General features: G+C 55.1%; 2 protein-coding genes across 2 annotated transcripts; both read right to left on the bottom strand.

The window, feature by feature from the left end:
- Positions 1-23525, bottom strand: LOC120861077 (bone morphogenetic protein 8A-like). The gene is made up of 7 exons (XM_040236742.1): positions 23447-23525; positions 22653-22842; positions 22076-22224; positions 5487-5687; positions 4680-4759; positions 4075-4185; positions 1-262 (listed from the first exon to the last, which is right to left on the bottom strand). Exons 1-7 carry the CDS (start codon positions 23523-23525, stop codon positions 113-115), a joined length of 960 nt encoding a protein of 319 aa, XP_040092676.1. The 3' UTR covers positions 1-112.
- Positions 18579-20328, bottom strand: LOC120861078 (succinyl-CoA:3-ketoacid coenzyme A transferase 2, mitochondrial-like). The gene is given in 2 exon segments (XM_040236743.1): positions 18579-19671; positions 19673-20328. Coding segments are annotated over 2 exon segments (1551 nt in total). The 3' UTR covers positions 18579-18776.
- Positions 23526-24942: the final 1417 nt, after the last annotated feature.

Genomic DNA, 24942 nt, shown 5'->3' with positions numbered 1-24942 from the left:
CCGCCCTGCCTGAGCTGGGACGGCGCTGGGAGGGTCTCTGCCTGGGCTGGGACGGCGCTGGGGGGTCTCCGGGCCCCCGCCCCCGCGGAGAGCCGGCGGTGGAGGCGGGGCCTCAGTGGCAGCCGCAGGCGCGGACCACCATGTTGCGGTGCTTGCGCAGGATGACGTTGTTGCTGCTGTCGTAGTAGAGCACGGAGGTGGCGCTCAGCTTGGTGGGCGCGCAGCACGCCTTGGGGACCGCGTCCGGCTTCAGCAGGTGCACCTGGCGGGGAGGGGGCGGCGGGCAGAGGCGTGAGAACCTCGGGCTCCTCCCGGTACCCCAGTCCCAGCGCCCAGCTCCTGCCGCCTGGGGCTTCGCCGCTGGCCCCTTCCCAGCTCCATCTCCTCCCCGCCCCCTCCCCCGTAGCCCGGCCGGGCCGGTGCTGGCCTGAACTCTGCCCCGGCCCCGCCCCCTTGGCCCCCGCCCTGCCCACTGCCCTCAGGCCCAGACTGAGCACCAGGGGCTCCTGCCACAGCCCCTCCCCTTCAATGGGAGGGCCCTGACCCTACGGGTCCCCCGCACCTGTGCCAGCGCCGGCCTGGCGCCGCTGCGACACTGCCTCCCCCTCCCCACCCCCTCTGCCCCTCCTTCGTCCCTGATCGCTTCTGTAACATCCCGCATGAGCTGTTTCTGGTCCATCCGCCCCTCCAGGCTGGGAGCCGGTGAAGGTCCCTGTTACACCTCGCAATGCCCAGACATCCAGGCTCACCCTTGGGGGGGCCAACACCATTGTTTCTCAAAGCACCTCCACCCCTATAACAACTTCCAGGCAGGGATTGTTCTGGACGGATGACCGCTGGGGACACAGGGGCCAAGTCACCTGCACAAGGCTGGGACCCGACTTGGGGAGGGGGCCGGGAGTCCCTGCTACCCTCCTGCAAACAGCTCTACCCCTAAAAACAGCCCATCTGAGGAAGCTACTGCAGCCTCCACGCAAATATTTATGCAGAGACTCGGGCAGAATGAGCTGCAGTTCGTACTGGACTCCATCAGGGCACCGCAGGGATGGGCCCTGAAGGCACCCCCAGTCAGTCTGGGCCTGAGAGAAAAGGGAACCTGCTTCCATCCACGGGACCTACCAGCCCTCACCGAGGCCAATGAACAGGACCAGGATGAAGCCGTCTGATGAAGTGGGTGGGTTGGGGGGGTTCTGTCCTGCAGCTTGGCCTGGGATCCCCAGAGTCCAGCCTTGTCCTGGGAGCCCCAGCTTGGAGCCAGCCTGCTGCCAGGACCATCAGGCAGGCACCAGGCTGCTTTGGGGCCCAGAGCCTCTCGGAGGCCCCAGGGGGAGCCGAGGCCTCTGTGGGGATGTCTGGCCAGACTGGGCTATGGGAGCACTGCTTCCCCAACTTCCCAGCCTCCACCTGGGGTGGCTGGGCTCCACTTTCATAGGCCCACATGAAAGAAACCAGGCGACACTGCCCCCCTGTGCCAGCCGGCCATGGGGCTCTTAAGTGGCTGGAAACCTGGGAGGGCCTTTCCTGGGTTGGGACCGTCAAGAGAGGAGTCAGCACCACAGGGGCGCAGCTGTTCTGAAAGTCCATCCTGGACCAGGCTTCACTACATGATCGACAGAGAGGACGGTCTTTGCCCTATCTGCACCAAAAAGACTGACTGAAGCCTAATTTGCCTTTCCATTCAATTTATTTTAGAACCATGTGGGAGACCAAATCAGAGGCTCTGTAACTTATTGGCGATGCATCGCTGGGGAATAGTCCTGGGCCTCCATTTTCTCCTCTGCCAAATGGGTATAATGGTATTTTCCTCCCTTCCGACACAAATGTAGTTTCACATGCCTTGTGCCAACCCTATCCAGATTAAGAATACAAAAGTGTCCCAGACATGGTCCCTGCTCACATCCTCAGCAGGGAGGAGGGGAGACGGGGGAACATTCCAGCAAACACCCAGGACCCCCAAGAACAGCATAACATACAGCAGCGTCCTCCCTCTGGGGGCATGAGCGCTGGAGACCAACGCTGGCTGGGAAGGACCCAGAGACAAGGCAGCAGGGCGAGCAGGAGCTGGCCTGGCCCGGGGCGGACGAGGAGGCCCTGGGAAAAGGCAGGGAGGCGAGGGCACTGGGACGTGGGCTGGGGGACGTAGGGGAGGTGGGTAGGCCAGTGAGGGGCCCCAAGTCACAGGCCAAAGGCTCAGACTTCTCCCCAGGGATAAGGGATGCCACGGGGAGGTTCCTGGCCCAGAAGGAGGTGGTCACATTTGTGCTTTAGTGCGACCCTCTGGCTGCTGCATGGGGAATGTGGGGGGTGAGGCTGGAGGGACCCACTTCCTCCTCTTCAGCCCAGGACTCCCCAACCACCATCTCGCCCCCTCCCTTCCACGCAGGCTCCTCTTCCTCCCCAGGCCTCTCCCACCTCCACTGTCCCCCCCAGGAAATCTCTTCTGTTCTCATGACTCCGAGACTCCAGAGTTGCACCCACTGCCCCCCAACTTCTCACGTAGGGTCCTGCAGGGCCTCACACACATGGGGATGGAAGCAGAACTGCTGATCCCTCCAATCCTTTCTTCAACCCAGCACCTTCTCTGCCCTCTCCTCGTCCTGGGGGAAGGTCTCACCTGGAGGCCTGGGCTCCTGCCCTCCTGCCTCCACCATCCACGTCTCACCCCACCAGGTGCCTGGTCCTCCTGTTGGGACCACAGCAGCTCCTCACTCCTCCCTGCCTCCTCCACCCTCAACCCCACGGTCTGTCCTCCTCCTGCAGCTGCCAGAGATGCTTCCAGAGAGTGCCCAGACCAGGCCCTGCTTCTCTGAAATCTACTCCAGCCCCTCAGTTTACTTGGGATTAAATCTACCACCTGCCGAGCCTGTGGGAGAGGCCCTGCCCCCCCAACATCACCTCCGTCCTCCTCCCCTCCAAGCCACCGTCCTTGAGCCCACTCAGCTCACCCTCCTCAGGGGACCCACCGTGTTGGCTGTGCTTTCTTCTTGTGTTCACTGACAGCCACCCCAGAGGGCAGCCGCTGCCTTGACAGCTCGGAGCACAGAGCTAGCGCTCCCTCCTGCTGACAGACAGCTCGGGGGCTGAGGGGCGGGGCTGCTGCAGAGCCAGGGGACCAGTCCTGGGAGGGGCAGCGCTGTCATCACCCTGTGCCCCCCTCACAGGGCAGAGAGAAACCCACACACGGCTCATCACCCCGAGATTCTGCAAGGAAGGTGGCTCCTCGGGGAGGGAGTGTCCAGCAAACCCCACGTGACCACTGGGAAAGGAGGCATTACCGGGCTTCCAGGCTGCTTTCTTAATTCACTCATTCTCACTCTGGCAACACCTTGAACAGCCTCTAACTAGAGTGCCCAGGTCAACGTTCTAGAAATAAGCCTCAGCACACACACACACACAAACCACTGCACTTAGCAATAAGCAGCCTCAACCTTGTTCCTACTAGAAACTTGCAGCATTTAAAGTTACCCCAGACACTAGGGCATCAGAAGCCCTAATATCTGTAGAAACACAAAGAGCAAGAGGGACCCAGAAGAAAAAGCAACAGGAGAGGACCAGGAGGGGAAGCCGAAGCCAGAAGGGCACAGGGCATGCCGTGACTCTCCTGCAGGAAGAGAGGACAGAACCTCCACGTGTGTAACTCAGCCCGACACCCAGGGTGTGTGTCCCACAGGAGGCCAAACTCGGCAGTGAACGCGGTACACATGTGTGACCTGGGGCACAGGTAGTCGCGTGGGATGCCCACCGGTCATGAACGTGCTGTGCCTCGACCACCAGCAGGCAGGCCCACCCCATGGATGTGAATGTCCCCCATGTGCACGTGGAGTGCACACGTGTGTATGTGTGCACACCAGTCAGCAAGAGCCTGCTGCATGCTGTTCAGGTGCATGGGACGCAGGGTCTCCATACAGAGTGGCCACACAGGGACCCGTCTCTGTACGGCTGTGGGATTTCACTGCACGTGCAGGCAGGAAGGTTTCCACGTGAAGAAGGCTCCCTGACACAGCAGTCCACCATCACCGCCCCCCAGGGCGAACCCCTCCCCTGGGTGTCCGGGCAGGAGGGCGCAGTACTGACCAGGGACTGCAGGATGGCGTGGTTGGTGGCGTTCATGCAGGAGTCCAGCGGGAAGGAGCACTCCCCTTCACAGTAATAGGCTGAGTAGCCTTGGGGGGCGATGACCCAGTCCTGGGGGGTAGTGGGAGAAGGTGAGTCCCATCCATGTGCCCTCCCAGCCCTTCATCCAGCACCTGTCACAGCACGACTCAGGGCTGCCCCCTTCCTCCCGCAGCCTCAGGACACCTCCCAGGGCAGAGTGCCCCCCCACCCAGGTCAGACATCCACTGAAGTCCCTCGGTGGACTGAGCCGGACACGAGCTCCGTCCCCTCCACGTGCCATCAGCGCGCAGCTGCGTCCTCCCCCGCCGCCCCCCATCACAGCCCCACGAGAGGCACTGCCCACCCTGGCCTCAGCTTTCCTGCTGCAGCTCGGACATTTTATGGCTGAGGACTGTCTCCATATTCATGGTTTTACACAACAGCACTTCTCCCTTTAGAGAACTTGGAAAACACAGAGGAAAATAAAGACAATCAAAGTTCTCCGTGGGTCTACCTCCCCTGGGACACACTTGCAGTCTCCAGGTGGGGAAGGTCTTTAGGAAAGGAGGAGAGTCGGGACTCACCAGCCAGCCCAGGTCCTGGAAGCTCACGTACAGCTCGTGCCGACGGCACACCTGCCGGCCGTGGGAGCCGTGGACGTCGTCTGCAGGGACACGAGGGGCAAGGGCTTTGCTGGGCTGCTGGTCCCAGGGTGGGGGACGCCATGACGCGCACATTTGTTGAATAATAAACGGTGGGAAACTAACCCATTTGGTCTCCTAAAGCCCATGTCTGCAGCTCTGCTGGTGCTATGACCCAGTTCAAGAACTTTCAATCGCTCCCTCTGGTTGCAGTCACCCCACACTCAGTCCACCCTCCCCTGACTTTCAGCCTGTGGGGTCCTGATAATCCAGGAAAAGCCCCGGGGGCCCTTGGCCTTCCAGCAGCCTTTCCCTCAGAGTCACCCCGACCTCCCCCGCCTCTCCTGCCATGCCCATTCCGCAGGACAAATGCTCCCATTGAGGTCAAGCAAAGGCTGGTTCCCGTGAAGGAAAGGCCCCTGGTGGCCTTGATCCTGCGGGGCTCGGCCTGGTGGGGTGACCTTCACACAAACGCCTGGACCCTGCAGGGCGCCCGGGGCAGCCCTGAGGGCTGCAGGGGCCCCTGGTTCTGACAGAGACCAGGGCGAGGCCTGCTGAGCCCCCGAGGGCAGAGAAGGGACTTTGGGGCGGCAGGGGCAGCAAGGGTGGATGCTCAGAGCCCCGGAGACTGTGGGGCGGTCGCTCCGCAGGGGGCAGGGCAGAGGGTGTCAGGAAAGGCGGCGGGGTGACCGTGGGCCTGACCGCGCTGAGGCCAGAGGGGCTCCGTCCCCGCTCCGTCCCCAGGCTCACCGAAGATCCCCGGCAGTCTGTTCGGGGGCGGCAGCTCGTTGGTCCTTTTCGGCGGCCTCCTCTTCAGGGGCCTCGCTGCCCGTGGGGCTCGGGCGGGGCCCGGGCCGGGGCTCGCCCTGAAAAAGGTGACCACGAAAGGCTGTTTGGAGCGCGGAGCCTGTCGCCCCAGCAGACCGGCCAGGCCAGGATCCACGCTGCGCCCTGAGATGGAGAGAGCAGAGAGGGGTCACTCGAGGGCGGGCGCTGCGCGGGACACAGCGGGCACCTCTCTGGGCCGGCCAGGAGCTCGAGGCTGAGGCCTCAGGGACCCACTGGGCCTGGGTTTCCTCCTCTGAAGACCCGAGTCCCCAGTCCAGGCCCCGCCCGTCAACCTCCCCACCGCAGCCTGGCTCCTGCCTGGGCAGGCAGTTCTGTGAGGTGAGGGAGGGGCCTTGCCAGCACAGGGTGAGGATTAGTGACGTCCGAGGGCACGCAGGTGGACAACTTTCAGTTCATTCACATGACAATCTCAGCCAGTCTTCACGGTGACCCTGGACAGTGGAGCTCTGTTTCACCGAGAAACAGAGCTGCTCAGTGACGGCCCAGAGCCCCACTGCTGGGGATCTCAGAACCAGGGTCAAACCTCCATCGTGGGGCTCTAGCTCCCACCCCATCCTTTCTAGGGATCAGTGTAGGATTTACAACCCCCGGCTGGGAGGTGACCCGGACTTAGTGCTTGCTCTGCTGACACCACCCAAGAGCAGGCTGTTCACATCCCCTGAAGCCCCCGAAGGAGACCCCAGGCTCAGCAGGCAGAGACATTAACCCCAAGTCCCAGGGTTGGGTTCAAACACAAGCATCTAATCCCAGAGCCCAAGTTCTTCTCCACTTATGTTCTTAGCCACCAGGTTTGTGGTTTAAAAAGGAAGAAAGAGAAAAGGCTGCGGGCAGAGACACAACTGGGGCTTTAGCCTCAAAGCAGTGATGCTTGTAAAAGTGGAGTTTTACCCACATCCGCTTAAAGCCTGAGGATGCAGGAAACACACTGATTATCCCTGGAGAAGTCAACTCCACCAATAAAACTATCTTTCTCTACCTGTTTGTATTCCCAGTGACCGCTTGTTTTTTAATTGTCAAAGTGATACAAAAACAACTGTAAAGAAACTTCGGAAAAATATAAAACCCCTTCCGCACTATAGTACACCATTTTCATTCTTTCTAGGCTTTCGTTTTTCGTGTTAATTTAAATTGTGAGCATAGAACTGCAACTGCTGAAGCCTGTGGTCCTAGAGCCTGTGCTCTGAGACAAGAGAAGCGACCGCAGTGAGACACTCAGTCACCACAACAAAGAGCAGCTGCACTAGCCGCAACCAGAGGAAGCCCGCGCACAGCAACAAAGATCCGCACAACCGAAACAAAATAATTTTTTAAAAAATTCCCGCATAACAAAGAAGCCCATATTTTTTCCCCCAATTTTTCCACCTATACATATTCTCGGTTCTTAAGTCTCAACTACGAACATTTCAAATAGATAAAATTCCTTTGAGTAGATCTGAAAATATTTAGATGTTAGTTCATCTTAAGACATTTAGCTTATTTCTTGGCTTTCATCGTAAAGATGAGACTATCTTTTCCTTTTCCATAAAGGGAAAATGTCATTTCCTTTCCTGATGGGATTTTCTCAGACTAAACAACAGGGATATGACTATAAGCTCACTGTCACATTTCTTAAAACACAAGGTGGAGCATCCCATTCCACGTACATTTCACCCCAGTGTTGCAACACTGACGCACAGCCATGTACACATGTGCACATAAATGTATGTGTACACACAAACACACACAGGCATGTTGATATGAAGCAAGTGTACACATTAGCGTGTCAGTCTCATGATCTCCACTGCACACGACATGTCAAGGACATTGCCTGCCCCACATACAGCTCACCTCAAAGGTCAGCCCTTACACGGCTGTGCTTTATGCCCAAGTCCAGGGGCCAGAGTTGACATCAACTGACCAGAGACTAACCTTTGACCTATGACATCACCTGCTACAACATGCACTGGGCCCATCAGAGGGCTCAGCAGAGATGACTCTGCTGAGACAGGAGCTGACACTGAAGGGGCCCAGGGAGAAGCCATTCGGGGAGTCTGGGTCATGACAACTGAGGGTCACAGGAAGAGCTGGCCTGTGAGGAGGTGAAGCCACAAGACACACAGCAGACCCTCCCCAGAGGGAAGGGCCCCAAGGGCACCAGGAGGTGGCTATGGAGTGATGTGGGCAGGTGGACGGCTCCCCAGTGGACACCTGAGGCAATCTCGGCCCAGTCACCCTCCGGCCTGTGTGTGCAGCGCCCTGTCCTGTGAGTCCCTGGAGAGCCCTGTCCATAGACGGGCCAAGGAGACCTTGGGTGACCCAAGTGTGGGACCACTGTAGGCTTTTCTTTGTGCAACTGTCTGGTATTGGGATCTCCTGGGCACAGAGAGGTTGGGTCACAGGGCAGCCCTGGACTGTCCAGGTGGTGGCGCCCAGGCTGCCTGGCTCTGGCAGGACCCTTTCGAGAAAGCAGAGCGGGAACTCCAGGAGCCTCTGGGGCCCAGAGTCCCAGCTCTAGACCTGAGCTGTGAGGGTACCGGCAGGCACGCCGTCCCTTTGTAGGGGACAAGGATGTGTGGCCACGCCTGGAGATGGGGGCCACACTGTGGCCTTCCCTCCCCCACTGCAGGCCTGGATGAAGATGCTGCTTGTCTGGGCCAGGTGGGCCCCTGACACGTCCAGCCTCCCCCCTTGTTTGGATCCTCCCCATCAGGGCCTGGGTGTCATGGTAGCTCCCCTGCCCGTCCCATCCCTGGGGACTCATCCCTCTCCCCCTGGGCCAGGCCAAGGTAGCTCCCATCACTCTCCAAGGCTTCTTTCTGCCCTGGATGCCACCTGAGCCTCCCTGCAGCCCCTGCCCACCCTCAGGCTGCTGCCATGGATGGCACCCTCGTGCCGAGTGTTGAAGGGCAGTCTGGGTGCCTGGGGGCCTGGGAGGGAAGCCAGCTGTGACCAGGTACGTACCTGGGGGCCTGGGAGGGAGCCAGCTGTGACTGGGCGCACGCCTGGGGACCCTGGGAGGGAACCAGCTGTGACCGGGCGAGCCTGGGGGCCTGGGAGGGGAGCCTGGGGGCCTGGGAGGGAAGCCAGCTGTGACCGGGCGCACGCCTGGGGACCTGAGAGGGAACCAGCTGTAACCGGCTGCCTTTGTCCCGCGGGTTGTTTCCTCACCAGGAGAACTAGGAACTCAGCGCTTCTCCTTCTTCCTACTGTTGAACAGCCCTCTCACTGCTCTGCTTCTGGAAACCTCTGCCTGTCCTGGCTGCTGCTGGAAGACTTCTCCCGACACCCAGGGCAGTCAGGTCCTCGGCTCCAGAAGCCCCGGAAGGTGCTGCACTGTCCCCCCAGTGACGCCCATCCCCTGCCCACCTGCTGACGGTCCCGACACCCCGTGGCTGTCCCTTTAGGCGCACTCTCTCTGCTGCAGGATCTGGGCCTCCTGCCAGGGTGAGGCTCCAGGGAGGCCTCTCTGAAAGGCCTTCCTCTACCAGCTAGAGCTTCGTGTTCTTACCCACGAGCTCCTGTGCAACCGTAGGGCCACACTGAGAAAGCGTGAGCTCCACAGCAGGCTTATGTTTGAACCCTGCACACAAACACACACACATATTTTTTTCTGTTTAGCTTGTGAGACTGTGGATTCAGGATGAAGTACCTCTCTGGCCCTCTCGGGTTTCAAGAGGCTGGTTTAGGCTCTGTGACAGAGTGGAAGGGTCTAGTGTCTGATCTGGACAACATAGGAACACTATGATTTGCGATGAGAAAACCTACTGAAGTCCATCTGTCAGGTTTCTAGAATCCCTCCTACCTAAGTCACAGCCTTTGGCCACACACGGGCAGACTGTTTATTCAGAGGAGACTTCCCTGAGGAATGTTAGCACTCACAATCTCTCCCCCTTCAGATGCCCCTGTGACCAGTTTACTAGCTGCTTAGACAGTCTTCTTCCCTTCTAGAGACATCCATGTAGCTACAAGAAGGAGAAATGTGGGAGGCAGAGGAGGTGAGACCACAAGTGAAAGAGTGGCAGAATGAAAGGCCCTAGAAAAAAAGTCAGAGGGCCAGAGGAAGAACATCTTACATTCAGACAGCGTTTCTCCTGATCACAAAAAAGTTCACATTTATGCAGATTTTCATGGTTCTAGTAAAACAGTGCCTTACTGCAGGCTCTGGGTGTTGTTCTATAATAGGGGTAGGGCAGGCACAACCTAATCAGCCCTGCTCAGCCATTGGTCGGAACTGCAGTGGGCCCCACGCCCAAGCGAGCAACTCAAGGAGCTACCATTAGTGATCCCACTAAGCCATTGGTCGGCACTGAGGTAGGCCCCACTCACTCCCCTTCCTCTGTATAAAAGGAGCCGACATTCGGACTGGGACAAGATAGTTTTTTTTTTTTTTTCTAAGACACTAGCTGGCCATCTTCTTGATCTGCTAGCTTTCTGATTAAAGTCGTTCTTCCTTGTACCAACAACTTGTCTCCTAATTTATTGGCCTGAGCAGAACTAGCTTGGGCTCAGTAACAAATTTTGGTGAGCCAGCCAGGAGCCTTGATGCTTGCAGCTAGCTGGCCCCAGGTGGGGTATTTTCTGGTAAGGCCTTAGGAGCTCCTGGGGCCACTTGTCCTGAGGATCTTCCCTTCAAAATTCCCTGAAGTGGCCCTGGCTGCCCCAGTGCATGGCAGTTGGAGCAAGGAACTGACATTCAGGAGGCAACAAGTTCCCTATACCAGCTTCCCTGATAGCTCAGTTGGTAAAGAATCCACCTTCAATGCAGGAGACCCTGGTTGAATTCCTGGGTCGGGACGATCCCCTGGAGAAGGGATAGGCTACCCACTCCGGTATTCTTGGGGTTCCCTTGTGGTTCAGCTGGTAAAGAATCCGCCATCAATGCAGGAGACCTGGGTTCAATCCCTGGGTTGGGAAGATCCCCTGGAGAAGGGAAAGGCTACCCACTCCAGTATTTTGGCCTGGAGAATTCCATGGACTGTATAGTCCATGAGGTCGCAAAGAGCTGGACACAACTGAGTGACTTTCACTTCACTTCATGTTAATTCCCAGGCACAGGGACCTGGTTTGGTGTCATCATTTAAGACCGAATAAGGCACCCAGTTTGGACTGGGAGCCACTTCTGGAATAGGGCAATTTTCTTTGTGCTGATATCCTGTGAGTGAGTGAAGTCACTCAGTCGTGTCTGACTCTTTGTGACCCCATGGACGGTAGCCTACCAGGCTCCTCTGTCCATAGGATTTTCCAGGCAAGAGTACTGGAGTGGGTTGCCATTTCCTTCTCCAGGAGATCTTCCCAACCCAGAGATCGAACCCAGGTCTCCCACGTTGTAGGCAGATGCTTTACCATCTGAGCCACCAGGGAAGAGCCCGCTGATATCCTGTAGGAGGCTTTAAAGCAGATGGCCAGCCAGCTGGGTTTCTATGGATGCACAAGCCATTCTCAACTTCAGATCTGTTTAATAGGAAAACCCAATAACCCTACATACTGAGAGGACCTCTTCCATATGACTGAACTTTTCACTGCTAGCTTTGCCACTCACTAGATGACACCACCCTTATGGCAGAAACTGAAGAGGAACTAAAAAGCCTCTTGATGAAAGTGAAAGTGGAGAGTGAAAAAGTTGGCTTAAAGCTCAACATTCAGAAAACGAAGATCATGGCATCCAGTCCCATCACTTCATGGGAAATAGATGGGGAACAGTGGAAACAGTGTCAGACTATATTTTTTGGGAGCTCCAAAATCACTGCAGATGGCGATTGCAGCCATGAAATTAAAAGATGCTTACTCCTTGTAAGAAAAGTTATGACCAACCTAGACAGCATATTCAAAAGCAGAGACATTACTTTGCCGACTAAGGTCTGTCTAGTCAAGGCCATGGTTTTTCCTGTGGTCATGTATGGATGTGAGAGTTGGACTGTGAAGAAGGCTGAGTGCCGAAGAATTGATGCTTTTGAACTGTGGTGTTGGAGAAGACTCTTGAGAGTCCCTTGGACTGCAAGGAGATCCAACCAGTCCATTCTGAAGGAGATCAACCCTGGGATTTCTTTGGAAGGAATGATGCTAAAGCTGAAACTCTAGTACTTTGGCCACCTCACACGAAGAGTTGACTCATTGGAAAAGTCTTTGATGCTGGGAGGGATTGAGGGCAGGAGGAGAAGGGGATGACAGAGGATGAGATGGCTGGATGGCATCACTGACTTGATGGACGTGAATCTGAGTGAACTCTGGGAGCGGGTGATGGACAGGGAGGCCTGGCGTGCTGCGATTCATGGGGTTGCAAAGAATCGGACACGACTGAGTGACTGAACTGAACTGAACTGATTCTTCCTGGGCAGGCAATCATACGCTTATGAATGTGGTGCTTGCTGGGGATGAAAGAAGGATAGTCTTTGACAAGGTCAGAGGGGGAGCAAACCAGCTTCATCTAGCAGATCCAGATGGAATTCCGGAAGCAAACCTGGCAGTCCTTATTGCTGAGACCAACTGGGATCCTAATAATGGAGACATGCCTCTCCTAAAGCATTATAGGAAGTGCGGGTCTTTGAAAGATCAGACAAAAGATTTAAACAAAATTCAAGAGATACACCAAAACTCAATGAGGATCCATCAGAGTCTTTAGAAAGAATTTATCAAGCTTATAGGCACAATACTGGTGCAGATCCTGAGGCCTCTGAAAATATGAGAATGGTAAATATGACCTTCATTGGGCAAAGCGCCCAGATATAAGAAGAAAATTACAAAAGTCAGATGGTGCCTTCTCAATTGATAGCTGTTGCTTTTAAGGTGTTCAACAACAGGGGACAGGTCAGAGGAAGAGGATGCAAGACAGAGCACAACTTTTCTGGCCACAGCGTTGGATTCCTGGAAAGCAAGTACCCAGAAGAGAAGTGAGCCCACGCGGGGAGGAAACAATGTGCTTACTGTAAGAAGGAAGGGCACAGAAGGAGTGCCCTAGGCTAAAGAGTAAAACAATAAAAAAGACAGGAGCCTCCCATCTGGTAGAAAGAGAGGAACACTCTGATGATGAATGAAGAGGCCTGGGGGCTCTCTTAGACTTGAGGTGTCCAATGCCAATTTCCCTGCAGAGTCCCAGGTAACTTTGACAGTGAGGGACAAGTTGATTGACTTTCTGATTGGTAGACACCAAGGTGACACAGAAAACATCTCAGTCCATCCTGGTCACAAGAGTTTCTGGGAAAGTACAAAATTATTCTTTCTTACAAACCTCTAGAATGCCAGTTAGGTGACTTCATCCTGAAACACAGTTTCTTACATATGCCAGTGTGTCCAATCTTTTGGGTTGAGATCTAGTTTGTAAATTAAATGCTCAAGTAACTTCTTTTGTCAAAGTAGCTTGACATCAGGGTCCCACCACAGCATGCTATAAGCTACAGATGGCACTCATGGACACCCCAGAAAAGGTGACAGAGCTCTTCCCCATCGCTTCTGCCCTTGAGGTCTAAGAAAAGGTAAGGCTAGAAGTATGGGCTGATGGCACCCCAGGGAAGGGCAAAAATGCATGGCTAATACATGTCCCATTAAAAAGGAACACTGGGACACCTAACTTAAAACAATACTCTCTGAGGCAAGAGACCCAAAAGGGAGTTCAGCTAATTCTTGAAAAAATTCCTAAAACAGGACTGACTAAACATTGCAGGTCCCCGAATAACACCCCATCTGCCCAATCAAAAAGCCAAACTTGGACTTTCCGGGTGGTGCAGTGGATAAGAATCCTCCTGCCAACGCAGGGGACACAGGTTCAATCCCTGGTCCTGGAAGATTCCACATGCCCAGGAGCACCTAAGCCCGTGAGGCACAGCTCCTGAGACTGAGTGCTGAAACTCCCGAGGCCCCTGAGCCCAGAGCCTGTGCTCTGCAGCAAGAGAAGTTACGGCAGTGAGAAGCCCTTGCATCGCAACAGAAGAGTAGCTCCTGCCAGCTGCAACTAGAGAAAAAAGCGCAGTAAGGAAGACCCAGAGCAGCTGAAAATAAAGATAAATAAAAAATGTTAAATGCCAAACTCAACGTAGTATCACTTTGTCCAAGACTCAAGGGCTATTAATGAAATAGTTCAAGATTTGCACTCTGTGGTACCTAATCCATTGTTGTTTATTTGCTAAGTCATGTCCAGCTCCTTTGTAACCCATAGACTGCAGACCACCATGCCCCTTTGTGCACGAGATTTCCTAGGCAAGAAGAGTGGAGTGGGTTGTCATTTCCTTCTCCGGGGGATCTTCCTGACCCAGGGATCAAACCCAGATCTCTTGTATTGGTAGATGGATTCTTTACCACTGATCAACCTGGGAAGCCCAACATAATCCACACTGGTTAGAACTCTTCTGGGAGAAAATAACTTGTTCTTAGTTTTGGACTTGAAAGGCCTTTTTTCTGCATTCTTATTGCAGAAAAACCACAGCAGCTGTTTGCTTTTGAATGGCAGGACCCAGAAACACAGAGAGTCCAATAGTATTGTTGGACAGTCCTGCCTCGAGGACTAAAGAACTCCTCCACCTTGTTCGGAGATATGTTAGTTAGGGACGTGAGAAACTTAATATTGAATGAAAAACTCTTATTCCAATATATGGGCAATATGCTTTTAGCAAGACTTACACATGATAAGTGTCTACAAAATACCATAAGAACCCTGAATTATTTGGCCAATTGTAGATATAAGGTCTCCCAGAAAAAGGCCCAAGCACGTGAGCAATAAGTCACGTATCTGAGTTTTGTCCTTTCCCATGGACATTTTGCCTGCAGGGAATCACAGGCTTGGGAACACCCAAGAGTCACAGACAACTCAGGGGGTTTCTGGGAATTGCAGTATTCTGTTGGATTTGGATCCTGAACTAGGGGTTCATAGTAAAGCCCCTCTATGAAGCTTTAAAGGAATATGATTTTGAGCCCCTTGCTTGGACTATGGAGTGCAAAAATACATAAATGGGGCCTAACCACAAAGGACCATCCAGTGAGTCACTCAAGATTGCATGATTTATGTGAAAAATAACCCCAAGACTGCTGTCAGACCTCCCCAGATAGGGACTCAACACAGAGGAGCCCGCCCCACTGAGGTCTGGCAAACAGACTTCACTCAAATGCTTTGAGTCACAGGAAATTTCAGATGCTTGCTAGTATTTGTGTACACTTTTTCAGTGTATGTGGAGGCATATCCCACCAGGAAAGAAAAAGCCTCTGAAATGCTTAAGGTTCTCCTTAAGGAAAGTTAAAGTGTAAGTTGCTCAGTTGTGTCCAACTCTTTGCAACCCCATGGACTGTAGCTTGCCAGGCTCCTCTGTCCATGGAATTCTCTAGGCCAGAATTCTGGAGTGGGTAGCTGTTCCCTTCTCCAGGGGATCAAACCCAAATCTCCTGCATTGCAGGCGGATTCTTTACCATCTGAGCCACAAGGGAAGCCCTCCTTAAGGAAATAACCTCCCAATTCAGACTGCTTCACTCCCTTCAAAGTGATGACAGGCCTGCTTTTGTCTCTAGCAAAACCCAACAAGTGTCTCAGCCTCTGCAAATTACTTGGAAGCTACATTCATCCTGGAGAACACAATCAGCAGAAAAAACCCAAGAAAATGAACCACACATTAAAAAGGAACATTGCTAAAATACCTGAAAAGACTAATTTAATTTGGGATACAGCCTTGCCAGTTGCCCTGCTACTGGTCAGAGTGGCTCCCAGAAGTAGGCTTAATTAAGCCCCTCTGAAATATTGTATCATTGTGGTCATTCCAGATGTCTGCCCGGGCAGGAGAATCTATAAGTGCCTGAAAGATCTAGCAGTTGCCAATTATGTGAAAACTCTGGGCGCTATACTAATCTCTGTTCATGAGTTTGCTTCCAGCAGGTCTGACTATCCACCTGAGGTAGCCTCGCATCCTTTCGCATCTGGAGACCAAGAGAGTTTTCTCTCATTACAACCCAGAGAGAATAAGGGCCTGAGCATCAGCTGATTGCAAGTGGCCAGGCCCACACGTGGTTCTTACCATGCACTCATCTGTCAGTTTAGCTGGAGTAAAGACAGGGATTCATCACACTTGGGTTAAAATAGCCCCACTGTCATCAGAAAATGACCCAGCTCTTGGGACTTCCCCTGTGATCCTATGGCTAAGACTCTGTGCTCCCACTGCAGGGGGCCTGGGTTCCATCCCTGGTCAGGGTACTGGGTCCTATGTACCGCCAAATAAATATTTTAAAAAGGGAGAAAATGACCCAACTCCTGAGAGACCTAGAGAGCAACAGGTTTGGGAACCCTTAGAAGATTTAAGGTTACTCTTTGAAAAGGGTAAATACTGAGATTAAAAGTTCATGGTAGGTACTTCCCTGGTGGTCCAGTGGTTAAGAATCTGCCTTCCAATACAGAGGATGTGGGGTCAATCCCTGGGAACCTAGATCTCACATGCTGTGGGGCAAATAAGCCTGGCACGCCACAACTACTGATCCCATGCACCACAACTAGAGAGAAATCTGTGAACCTGTGTGCCACGACGGGAGATTCTGCAGGCCACGACAAAGGTCCTACGTGCCGCAACCAAGACCTGATGCAGCCCCAAATAAATAAATATTTTAACTTTCATAGAAGGATTTCATTATGTTCAAAGAGTTGTAGATAAATAATTGTAGTGCTTACTAACATTTTAAGGAATATTCTCAAGATAAAGAATTGTAGTGCTTAATAAAATTTTAATAAATATTCTCAACCCAAAGCTGACCAATTCCATTTCAGAATTATCCCCTCATTGCTGCTATTCAACAGGAAGTAGTCAGAAAGATCCTTGCCCCTTTTTACCACAAGACTGTGAAATGGACATTGACAGTGGGGAACAGGGGCGGGACAGGCACAACCTATAGCAGACTTGCTCAGCCATTGGTCGGCACTGCAGTGTATCCCTCTCCCAAGACCCTCCCCTAAGTGCACTATTGCAACAAGCAACTGTTAGTGGTTCCAGCAAGCCAGTAGTCCTCTCCCCGTCCTCTGCATAAAAGGGGCCCAAATTGGGACTGGGACAAGATGGTTTTTTTGAGATGCTAGTTTGCCATCTTCTCGGCCTGCCAGCTTTCTTATTAAAGTCATTCTTCCTTGCCCCTAAAACTTGTCTCTGGATTGGTTGATCCGTCAAGCAGTGAGCAGAGAGAACTTGTGCTCCGTAACAGTTTCTCCTCCATTACTTTCCCCTACATTTCAGGATCCATTTATGACAGCAGACACTTCAATGAAACCCTTACTGTGGGATCATCTCAAGCGGCAAAGAATTTAAGGTAAATATTGTAATAGAGCAGTGAGGTCAGCCTCTAACCTGCAGCCATTGCTGCTTCTCATTACTCCGCATCCTGTTACCATGCAACGGGTCCGGCTCAGCCACTGGTCGGTGCCTCGGTGGGCATCCCCCATAAACAACCAACTGTCAATGAGTGACCATTACTGGTCCTGCTCAGTCAATGGTCGGTGCTATAATGGGCCCCTTGGAGAAGGTGATGGCACCCCACTCCAGTACTCTTGCCTGGAAAATCCCGTGGGTGGAGGAGCCTGGTAGGCTACAGTCCATGGGGTCAAGCGACTTCACTTTCACTTTTCACTTTCATGTATTGGAGAAGGAAATGGCAACCCACTCCGGTGTTCTTGCCTGGAGAATCCCAGGGACTAGGGAGCCTGATGGGCTGCCATCTGTGGGGTCGCACAGAGTCGGACACGACTGAAGTGACTTAGCAACCATAATGGGCCCTGCAAGCTGCTGCTGCTGCTGCTTCTGCTGCTGCTGCTAAATCGCTTCAGCTGTGTCCAACTCTGTGCGACCCCATGGATGGCAGCCCACCAGACTTCTCCATCCCTGGGGTTCTCCAGGCAAGAACACCGGAGTGGGTCACCATTTCCTTCTCCAACGCATGCATGCGTACTTAGCTGCTTCAATCGTGTCCGACTCTATGCAACCCTATGGACAGCAGCCCACCAGGCTCCTCTGTCCACAGGATTCTCTAGGCAAGAATACTGGAGTGGGTTGCCATTTCCGTCTCCAATGGGCCCTGCCTACAAGCCACTAATTGTCAAGAAAGGACAGTTAGTGAAGGGATTCAGAAAACAGTGGAGTGATGGTCATGAGGCGGAGAGGGGGTTAACAGGGGGATCCTGGCTTTCTCCAGGAAGCCCTCCAGCTCACCCAGGCTTGGGCCAGCATGTGAGCCAGGGTGCCCAGGGAACAGACTGAGGGCTGTATCCTGCAGGGCTCCACAGCCCTCACCACGGCCATCCACTAGCCTCGGCCCAGGCCTCGAGGCAGCAGTGCACCTCTCCCTAGTCCTTGTCTCTGTGGCCAGATAGCAGCGGCAGTCTGCCTGGGTCGCAGTTTGTGGGACCTGATCTCCCCCCTCTTTGGGTGGCCTGAGGAGCCTGAGAGCTGATTGGGTTGGGTGCCTGGCTCCTTCAGTGATGATAGCTGGGGAGAGTCTGGGAACCTGGCCCTGAGGGTGCTGCCAACTGACAGCTGCATCCTCTTAGCCAGGACTGAGACCTTGGAGGGTGAAAGTTGTGCCTTGGGACCATTCCCTTTCTTGTCAGGGCAGAGAATTTGGTAGAGACTTACAATGGCAACCCACTCCAGTATTCTTGCCTGGAGAAACCCATGGATGGAGGAGCTTGGTGGGCTACAGTCCACGGGTCACAAAGAGTCGGACACGACTGAGCGACTTTCACTTACAGGAACATCCTTACCTGACAAGGACCTGACTTTAAGAGCAAAGGATCTGTCACCAAGAAGTTTGTAACAACTAACCAGGACCCTTCCTCACCTTGCCTATAAAAGGGCTTTGCTGAAAGTTTTCAGGGTTCTTAGCTCATGAGCCATGCATCTCCTTGCACGGCCCTGTAATAAACTTTTCTTTGTTCCAAACTCCAATGTTTTAGTATTGTTTGGCCTCACTGTGCATCAGGCACAAGGACTTGCATTTTCAGTAACAATATCACAGACAGTGAGGAGGGTGAGGGACACAGCTTTCTCAGACATACAAGGCAGTGTCTGTTTTCCTTTCATTTTTAATTAAAGGCACGTCTCTCCTGAGAGAACCTAGGCGATCCAGGGGCAGGCAGCCTGGGATGGCAGGACAAAGCCGGCCAGATGCTGGTGAAATGTACAAATGTGACTGTGGCTTCCTTGGAATGCAGTCCTGGGAGGCGAAGGCAGAAGCCCACACTCTGGGACCGAGGTTCACTCTCGGCTACATTTTGACCTGCTGCATGGGTCTGAGCTTCGGGGAGACGGCAAAGGGGCAGCCCGTGCTCTTTTGGATGTCCTCCACTGTTAGGCCGTCCCAGAGCTCAATCAGGGTCAGTCCTGTCTTCTTGTGCACGTCAAACACGGCCTTCTCGGTGATGATCCGGTCCACGCACCGCTTCCCAGTCAGCGGCGTGGTGCACTTCTCCACGATCTTGGGCTCATTGGCCTTGTTGCAGTGCTGCATGGTGACCACCACTCGCGTCTTGGAACTGGACACCAGATCCATCGCACCCCCCATGCCTTTCACCTTCTTGCCGGGTATCATCCAGTTAGCCAGGTCACCGTATTTGGAAACCTGCATGGCTCCCAGCAAGGTCAGGTTGATGTGCCCCCCTAGAATCATGGCAAATGATTCATCGCTGGAGAAAAAAGAGCCCCCGGGAAGAAGGGTGACTGTCTGTTTGCCCGCGTTGATGAGGTCCGTGTCCACCTCCTCTTTTAATGGAAAGGGACCCAAGCCCAAGATCCCGTTCTCACTGTGAAGGTGCACGGTGATGTTGGGGCTGATGTAGTTGGGGGCCAGGAGAGGGATGCCGATGCCCAGATTGGCGTACATGCCGTCCTCAAATTCAAGAGCTGCCCGCTTGATGATCCGTGTCCTTATGTTATCTGAAGATGTGCATATTTCATCATCCTCTTTCCAGACGGTTAAACGCTCAATTCTTTTCTCATATCTTTCCCCCTGTATTATGCGATCGACATAAATGTTAGGAACATGGATGTCTTCTGGGGCAAAGGACCCCACGTCCACAATTTCTTCAACCTCCACCACAGAGGTTCTGGCGGCTTTGCACATGGGCACGTTGAAGTTCCTGGCGCTGGCCCTGTAGATGACATCCTGCCCAGTCGGCCTTCCACCCTTTCACCAAAGCAAAATCAGCGGTGATGGCATGCTCCAGCAGGTAGTGCTGCCCATGGAACTCCCTCACCTCCCTGGGCTGGCTGAGGATGGCGATGTGGCCGTCCGGTAAGTACCTGATGGGTGCCCCTCCCTCCTGGACCAAGGTCCCATAGGCCGTGGGGGTGTAGAAGGCGGGCACACCGGCGCCCCCTGTGCGGATGCGCTCGGCCAGGGTACCCTGGGGCGTGATCTCCAGCTCCAGCTCACCCGCCAGGTACTGCTGCTCACAGAGCGAGTTCTCCCCCAGGTAGGAGCAGACGATGCGGGTGATCTGCCTGGTCCCCAGTAAAAGACCGAGACCGAAGCTCTCCACCCCCACGTTGCTGCTGACCACAGTCAAGTCCTTCACGCGGGTCTTCAGCAGCGCCCCTATCAGATTCTCCGGGATCCCGCAGAGCCCGAAGCCCCCGATCATGATCCTCGAGCCATCAGTGATGTCTCCCACGGCCTTCACCGGGTCCGTGTAGAACCTGGCGCGCGCGCGGGCGCTGCAGGCGAAGCCGCACGCGCCACCCTTCGCCAGCGCGCGCCCCGAGCGGCCGGCGGGGACCCGGCGCCCGAGCGCCGACGCCAGGAGCCGCAGGGCCGCCATCGGCCGCTCCGATGGAGGGCCTCTCCGGCTCGGGCTCCGGGCCCAGCGGGGACAGGCGGGGACAGGCGGGGATAGGAGGCAACCGCGCGTCCCCGCCCGCGCGTCACAGAGCAGGGGGCGCCCAGCCGTGATGCGCCCGCCAGGCTGGTTCCCGCCGCTCCGCTCCGTCTCCGCGCTCCGAGGGCCCGAGGGCCCGCGCTTCCCGGGCCGCGAAGGCGGGAGGCGGGACCGCCTGGATCGTCTGGAGGACCAGAGGGATCTCGGGCCTGACGCCCGGAGACCCCGAGGCGACGTCCCTCCCGGGAAGCCTGGGCGCCGGCCTCCTGCCCTCTCCATCGTCACCCTTCCTCCCAGGCGCGCTACTCCCGTCGCCCCCCACCCCCCAAAATTCCACCCCCGGGCACGGGCTCCAACACCTGTGTCCCCAGCCCTCCCGGTCCTGGAACGTTTCCACGGGAGTCAAGCCGGGCCTCAACGACAGCCCCGCCGAAGGAGACCTCTTGCCTTCCTGCCTCAAACCTGCTCCTCCTCTGTCCCCACCTCGGGCAAGAACAACACCAAACCTATTAAAGAGCCACTGGCTCAGTCCTGTCACCGGCGCCTCCTCCAAGCACCCTCCTCCGTTCCCTGGACAAGCTCCCCCACCCCCAGCTCCCACCTCGACCCTGCGAGGCTCTGGGGCCTCTCTGACTTCACTTCCGGCCCCCTGAGTCTACTCTCCCGACTATCAGAGGATATTTATTTTGTACATAAGATAAATGGACTTTTCGTTTTACAATAGTTGAGACTCAGAGAAAATACTCTAAGATTATATAGAGTTCTCACATGCTCAGACCCAGTTTCACCTAGAAAGTACATTTAAGTGACTGTGGTACCGTTGTTATAACTAATGAACCAATATTGGTATCTTATTATTTACTAAACACCATGACTGACTCGGATTTAATTCGTTTCTCAGTGTCTTTTTTCCTGTAGAATGTGCTTCAGTTTCAGGTTGTCTGGTGTTTTTCTCATGGTGAGACTAGGGTTCTGGGTTTCGAGGATAAAGACCACGGAGGTGAAGTGTTCTCATCTTGTCAGATCAAGGGTGTCTGGGAACTACATGAGATGTTCATGGGAGCCCAAGTACCTGGCTGAGGGGGTGCCACTCAGGTTTCCCCCTAAAGTTACTACCTTGGCCTGTACACACTTTGGAAGGAAGTCACTAAGTGTAGCCCACACTGAAGGAGGGGAAGAGGCTACATCTCCGTGCGGGGGAGCGTCTCAGAGGGTTTTATAAAAAGCTGAATCAGATCCTGCCAGCCTCCACTGCTCTTAAAGAAAATAACGCTGATTTCATACTTTATATTTTGGCCGCTTCTCTCAACCTCCTCACAGTCGCTCCCTGGCCCTCTGTGCTCCAGCCATGGCGGCCCCTTGCTGCGCCTCAGACACACCCAGGTGGGCCCACCTGCAGGGTTTCTAGGCCCACTGCTGGGATAAAAGAGGCTCTCCCCCAAACACCTGCTGAATGAATGAATGAAGGCATGAATCCTCATTTTACAGGTGAGGAAACTGAGGCCTGGAAAGGCAAGCAACCTGCCCTACTGTTGTCCCGCACTGAGGAACCCTCACCCTCCACCCACTGAGTCCCCTCGACTGAGAATGGCCAGCCCTCTGGGGCCAAATGAGGGGCTCCAGCTGTGTCTGCTGCCAGCAGCCTCCTTGGCGGAGCCCCAGGGGAAGGTTCGATGCTGACCCGTCTCACCATCATCTGTTTCCACATAGAGGCGGAGTCCCAGGTCCTTGTTATGGTTCAAGAGCCAGCGGTCACTGGCTGCTGTCACGTCCAACACCAGCCAGCCCTCGTCCCCAGATCGGAGCGTCTGAAGATCCAAAAAGAACAAGTCAGACTCCCTGTGGACACGAAAGAACAATTAACCGAGGGCCAGCACAGCTGCCTTTGTGTTTCCAGTGCCCGCCGGGGGACCATTAGCGGGGCATCTACCCGCCTGGCTCTGGCCTGGGTGCCTTTCAGGCCTTCTCTCACTGTCTACTCTACAAAGGTGTTACGGAGTCTGTGTACAGATGGGGAAACTGAGGCTCAGGAGTTCAGTGACCCGTCCATGGTCCCACAGCCAAGACAGCAAGATGGGGATATGAATCCAGGACTGATGCTGGCCTGTCCCCACGCTGAGACGAGGCCTTGGGCCAAACATCTGCCTTCTCTGAGGGTGGGCTGCCCAGGAAGCTCCCCTTCTGTCTTCTGGGAAATGCACCCCAGGGCTGGGCCAGACACTCTAACAGAGATTTGAGCAGGTGTGTGTGGGGTGTGGGGCAGGCACCTGTTGGACTGCTCCAGGACCACCTCAAACATGCTGATGTGGAGCGTCTGGTTGAGCGGGTGGGTGCTGGGCAGCTTGTAAATCCGGAACTCCGCGGCCGTGACAGCCTCCCCGGCCGGGATCTGGGTCAGGTCAAAGTGGAACTCCTTCCAGTGGGGCTCCTGGTGGCCCAGGGCGGGGTCACGCTCCACTGCAAGACAGAGCGGGGCTGGCGGTCACTCGAGGTTCAGGCTCGGGCTCCAGGGTGGGAGCCGGGGGCCTAGGCGGTCTGGGCGGGACTGACTCCCTCGAGAACAGGCTTGTCCCAGCTCTGCCTCCTGGGTGCTCAGAGGGCTCCGAGAGCTGTGTGGTGAGATGCCTGGCTCAGCACCCGGCACGTGGCAGTGCCACAGGGCAGCATCCACGTCTGGCCCCCGAGCCCCAAACCCAGCCTGCCCTGCTCACATCCTACTGGACCCACAGATGGGGTACAGGACAGGTCCCTCCTCTGGGGAGACGGACTCAGACCCAAGGCTGAAAAGAGACATAGCTGAATGCATTTGAGTGGGACGAGGGCTCCCAGAGCCTGCTGGTGTCTGGATGGCCGGTGAGGGGAGACTGGGCATGCAGCTGACTTTGGAGCTGGGCCTTGGGGTGAGAGTGGACGTGCCATGATGTCACGGGAGAAGAAACCACAGAGGCAGGAACAAGCAGGAGCAATGGCCTAGAACTGAGGGACAATGGCACCAGCAGGGAGAAACAGTAATAACACCCAGCAAAGGGGGAGAGGAACAAGAGGAAAGAGGGAGGGGGACCTGAGGGAGAGGACCAGGAAGAGGCGAGGCAGGGGAACAGCTCCTGGAAATGCTGGCTGGGGAAGTTGTAGGGTCCCATGGTGTGATCTGAGGGGGCTTCCTGGAGGAGGTGACACCTGAACTGCCCTTGAAGGACAGGATGGAGTCTTAGTGGGTGTAGAAGGTGGGAGGGCAGGTTTTCTAGGCAGAGGGGACCTATATGCACAGGTGTGCGGAGCTGGGGCTCGTGGTGTGAGTCTGGCTGTGGTCCAGCTGCAAGGGCTGGAATCCTGGCCTCGGAGCGTGGGCTGTGCTCTGACCAGTGGAGGGCCAGGGTTCTGGGCAGCAGGGGGTCGTGGTCTGAGGGTGGAGTGGAAGCTATGTGTGGAGGTGAGGGTAAAGCCCAGACTGCAGGGACCCGAGGCGGGCTGGTGGCGGGGCTGCTCTCACAGTCTGGGCAAGAAACCGCAGGAGTGGAGTAAACCCCACATTTCCCCAGCTGCCGGAAATGCCCAGGACAGTGTATTTAGGGCATCTCACTTTAGCCTCCTGTCACTTTCAAACACTAAAAATCTGTGTTTCCACAAAGCAGGGGTGGGAGCCGCCCCAAGCCTTCCCCTAAAACCAACACTGAGATTTTAATTACATGTTTGTGAGTCTTTTTAAAAATTCTCTTTCTGGCTACTGGACTCAGCGACCACAAGTCACCAGGCTGGTGGTGGAGGCGGATGTGGGAGCACTTCCTGTCCTCGAGGTGGGGACCTGGTCCAGGGATGGGCAAACAGCTGTGCTGGGCGGGGCCAGTGGACACACGTGTTTGGGAAGGAGATGGGCTTTTCATCCCCAGACCAGGGAGGAGGGAACAGAACGCCCATCGTCTGACGGGGGCTGGACCCGCAGCAAATGCCCGCCCACCAGCCAGGCTGTTTCATGGGCAGCATGACACGGGCAGATCCAGGTCCTCCCACACAGGCAGGGCGTGGAGGGCAGGGTTCTGAACCTTCACCGAGTGATGCTCGCCATGAATATCACCACACGAGTCCCCTCCTCCCTACAGACACACACACACAGCTTTGGGGACAATTTCTGTGGATTAGGTAACTGCAGAGACCACCTCTGTTATGTGGCTATGGAAGCAGCCCTGAGCTGCAGGGTGAAATAGGTCCAGGCTGTTGGCTGTTCCAGGGAGTGACCCCAAGAATGAAAAAGGGTCGCCCAGCCATGCCCTGTACCGGACCCCTCTCAAAGCATCCTTAAGCGTATCTGCCCCCAAGGCAAAGAGGGGGCTGACAGGTGGGTCCCTGGGAACCTGTCTGCAGGCCTGACATTGACTGACGTTGGACCCAGGACTGAGGGAACAACCACGAACCTGCCAGCTCCGAGGGCGCCAAGCTCTGTGGCCTCCCTCCCTTGCTGACCTGGGGGCCACATGTGCTGGGTCCAGAGAGCCCTGTTCCCCTGGACTGACCTCAGCTCCCAGCTTCTGTGCGGTGGGTGTGTGAAAGCGATGCCCACCC

The sequence above is a fragment of the Oryx dammah genome, unplaced genomic scaffold, assembly GCF_014754425.2.
Source record: "Oryx dammah isolate SB20612 unplaced genomic scaffold, SCBI_Odam_1.1 HiC_scaffold_11226, whole genome shotgun sequence".
NCBI lineage: Eukaryota > Metazoa > Chordata > Mammalia > Artiodactyla > Bovidae > Oryx > Oryx dammah.
This window is presented reverse-complemented; position numbering and strand designations above follow the sequence as displayed.

Bases quoted from the DNA above. Each gene is read 5' to 3' on its own strand.
- LOC120861077 (XM_040236742.1), bottom strand. From the start codon at position 23,525: ATGGGACCCTACAACTTCCCCAGCCAGCATTTCCAGGAGCTGTTCCCC. The intron at 5,688-22,075 runs GTGAGACGGGTC...TCTCCATCTCAG, and splicing joins CTATGTGGAAACAGATGATG to GGCGCAGCGTGGATCCTGGC. The intron at 4,186-4,679 runs GTGAGTCCCGAC...ACTACCCCCCAG, and splicing joins TCCAGGACCTGGGCTGGCTG to GACTGGGTCATCGCCCCCCA.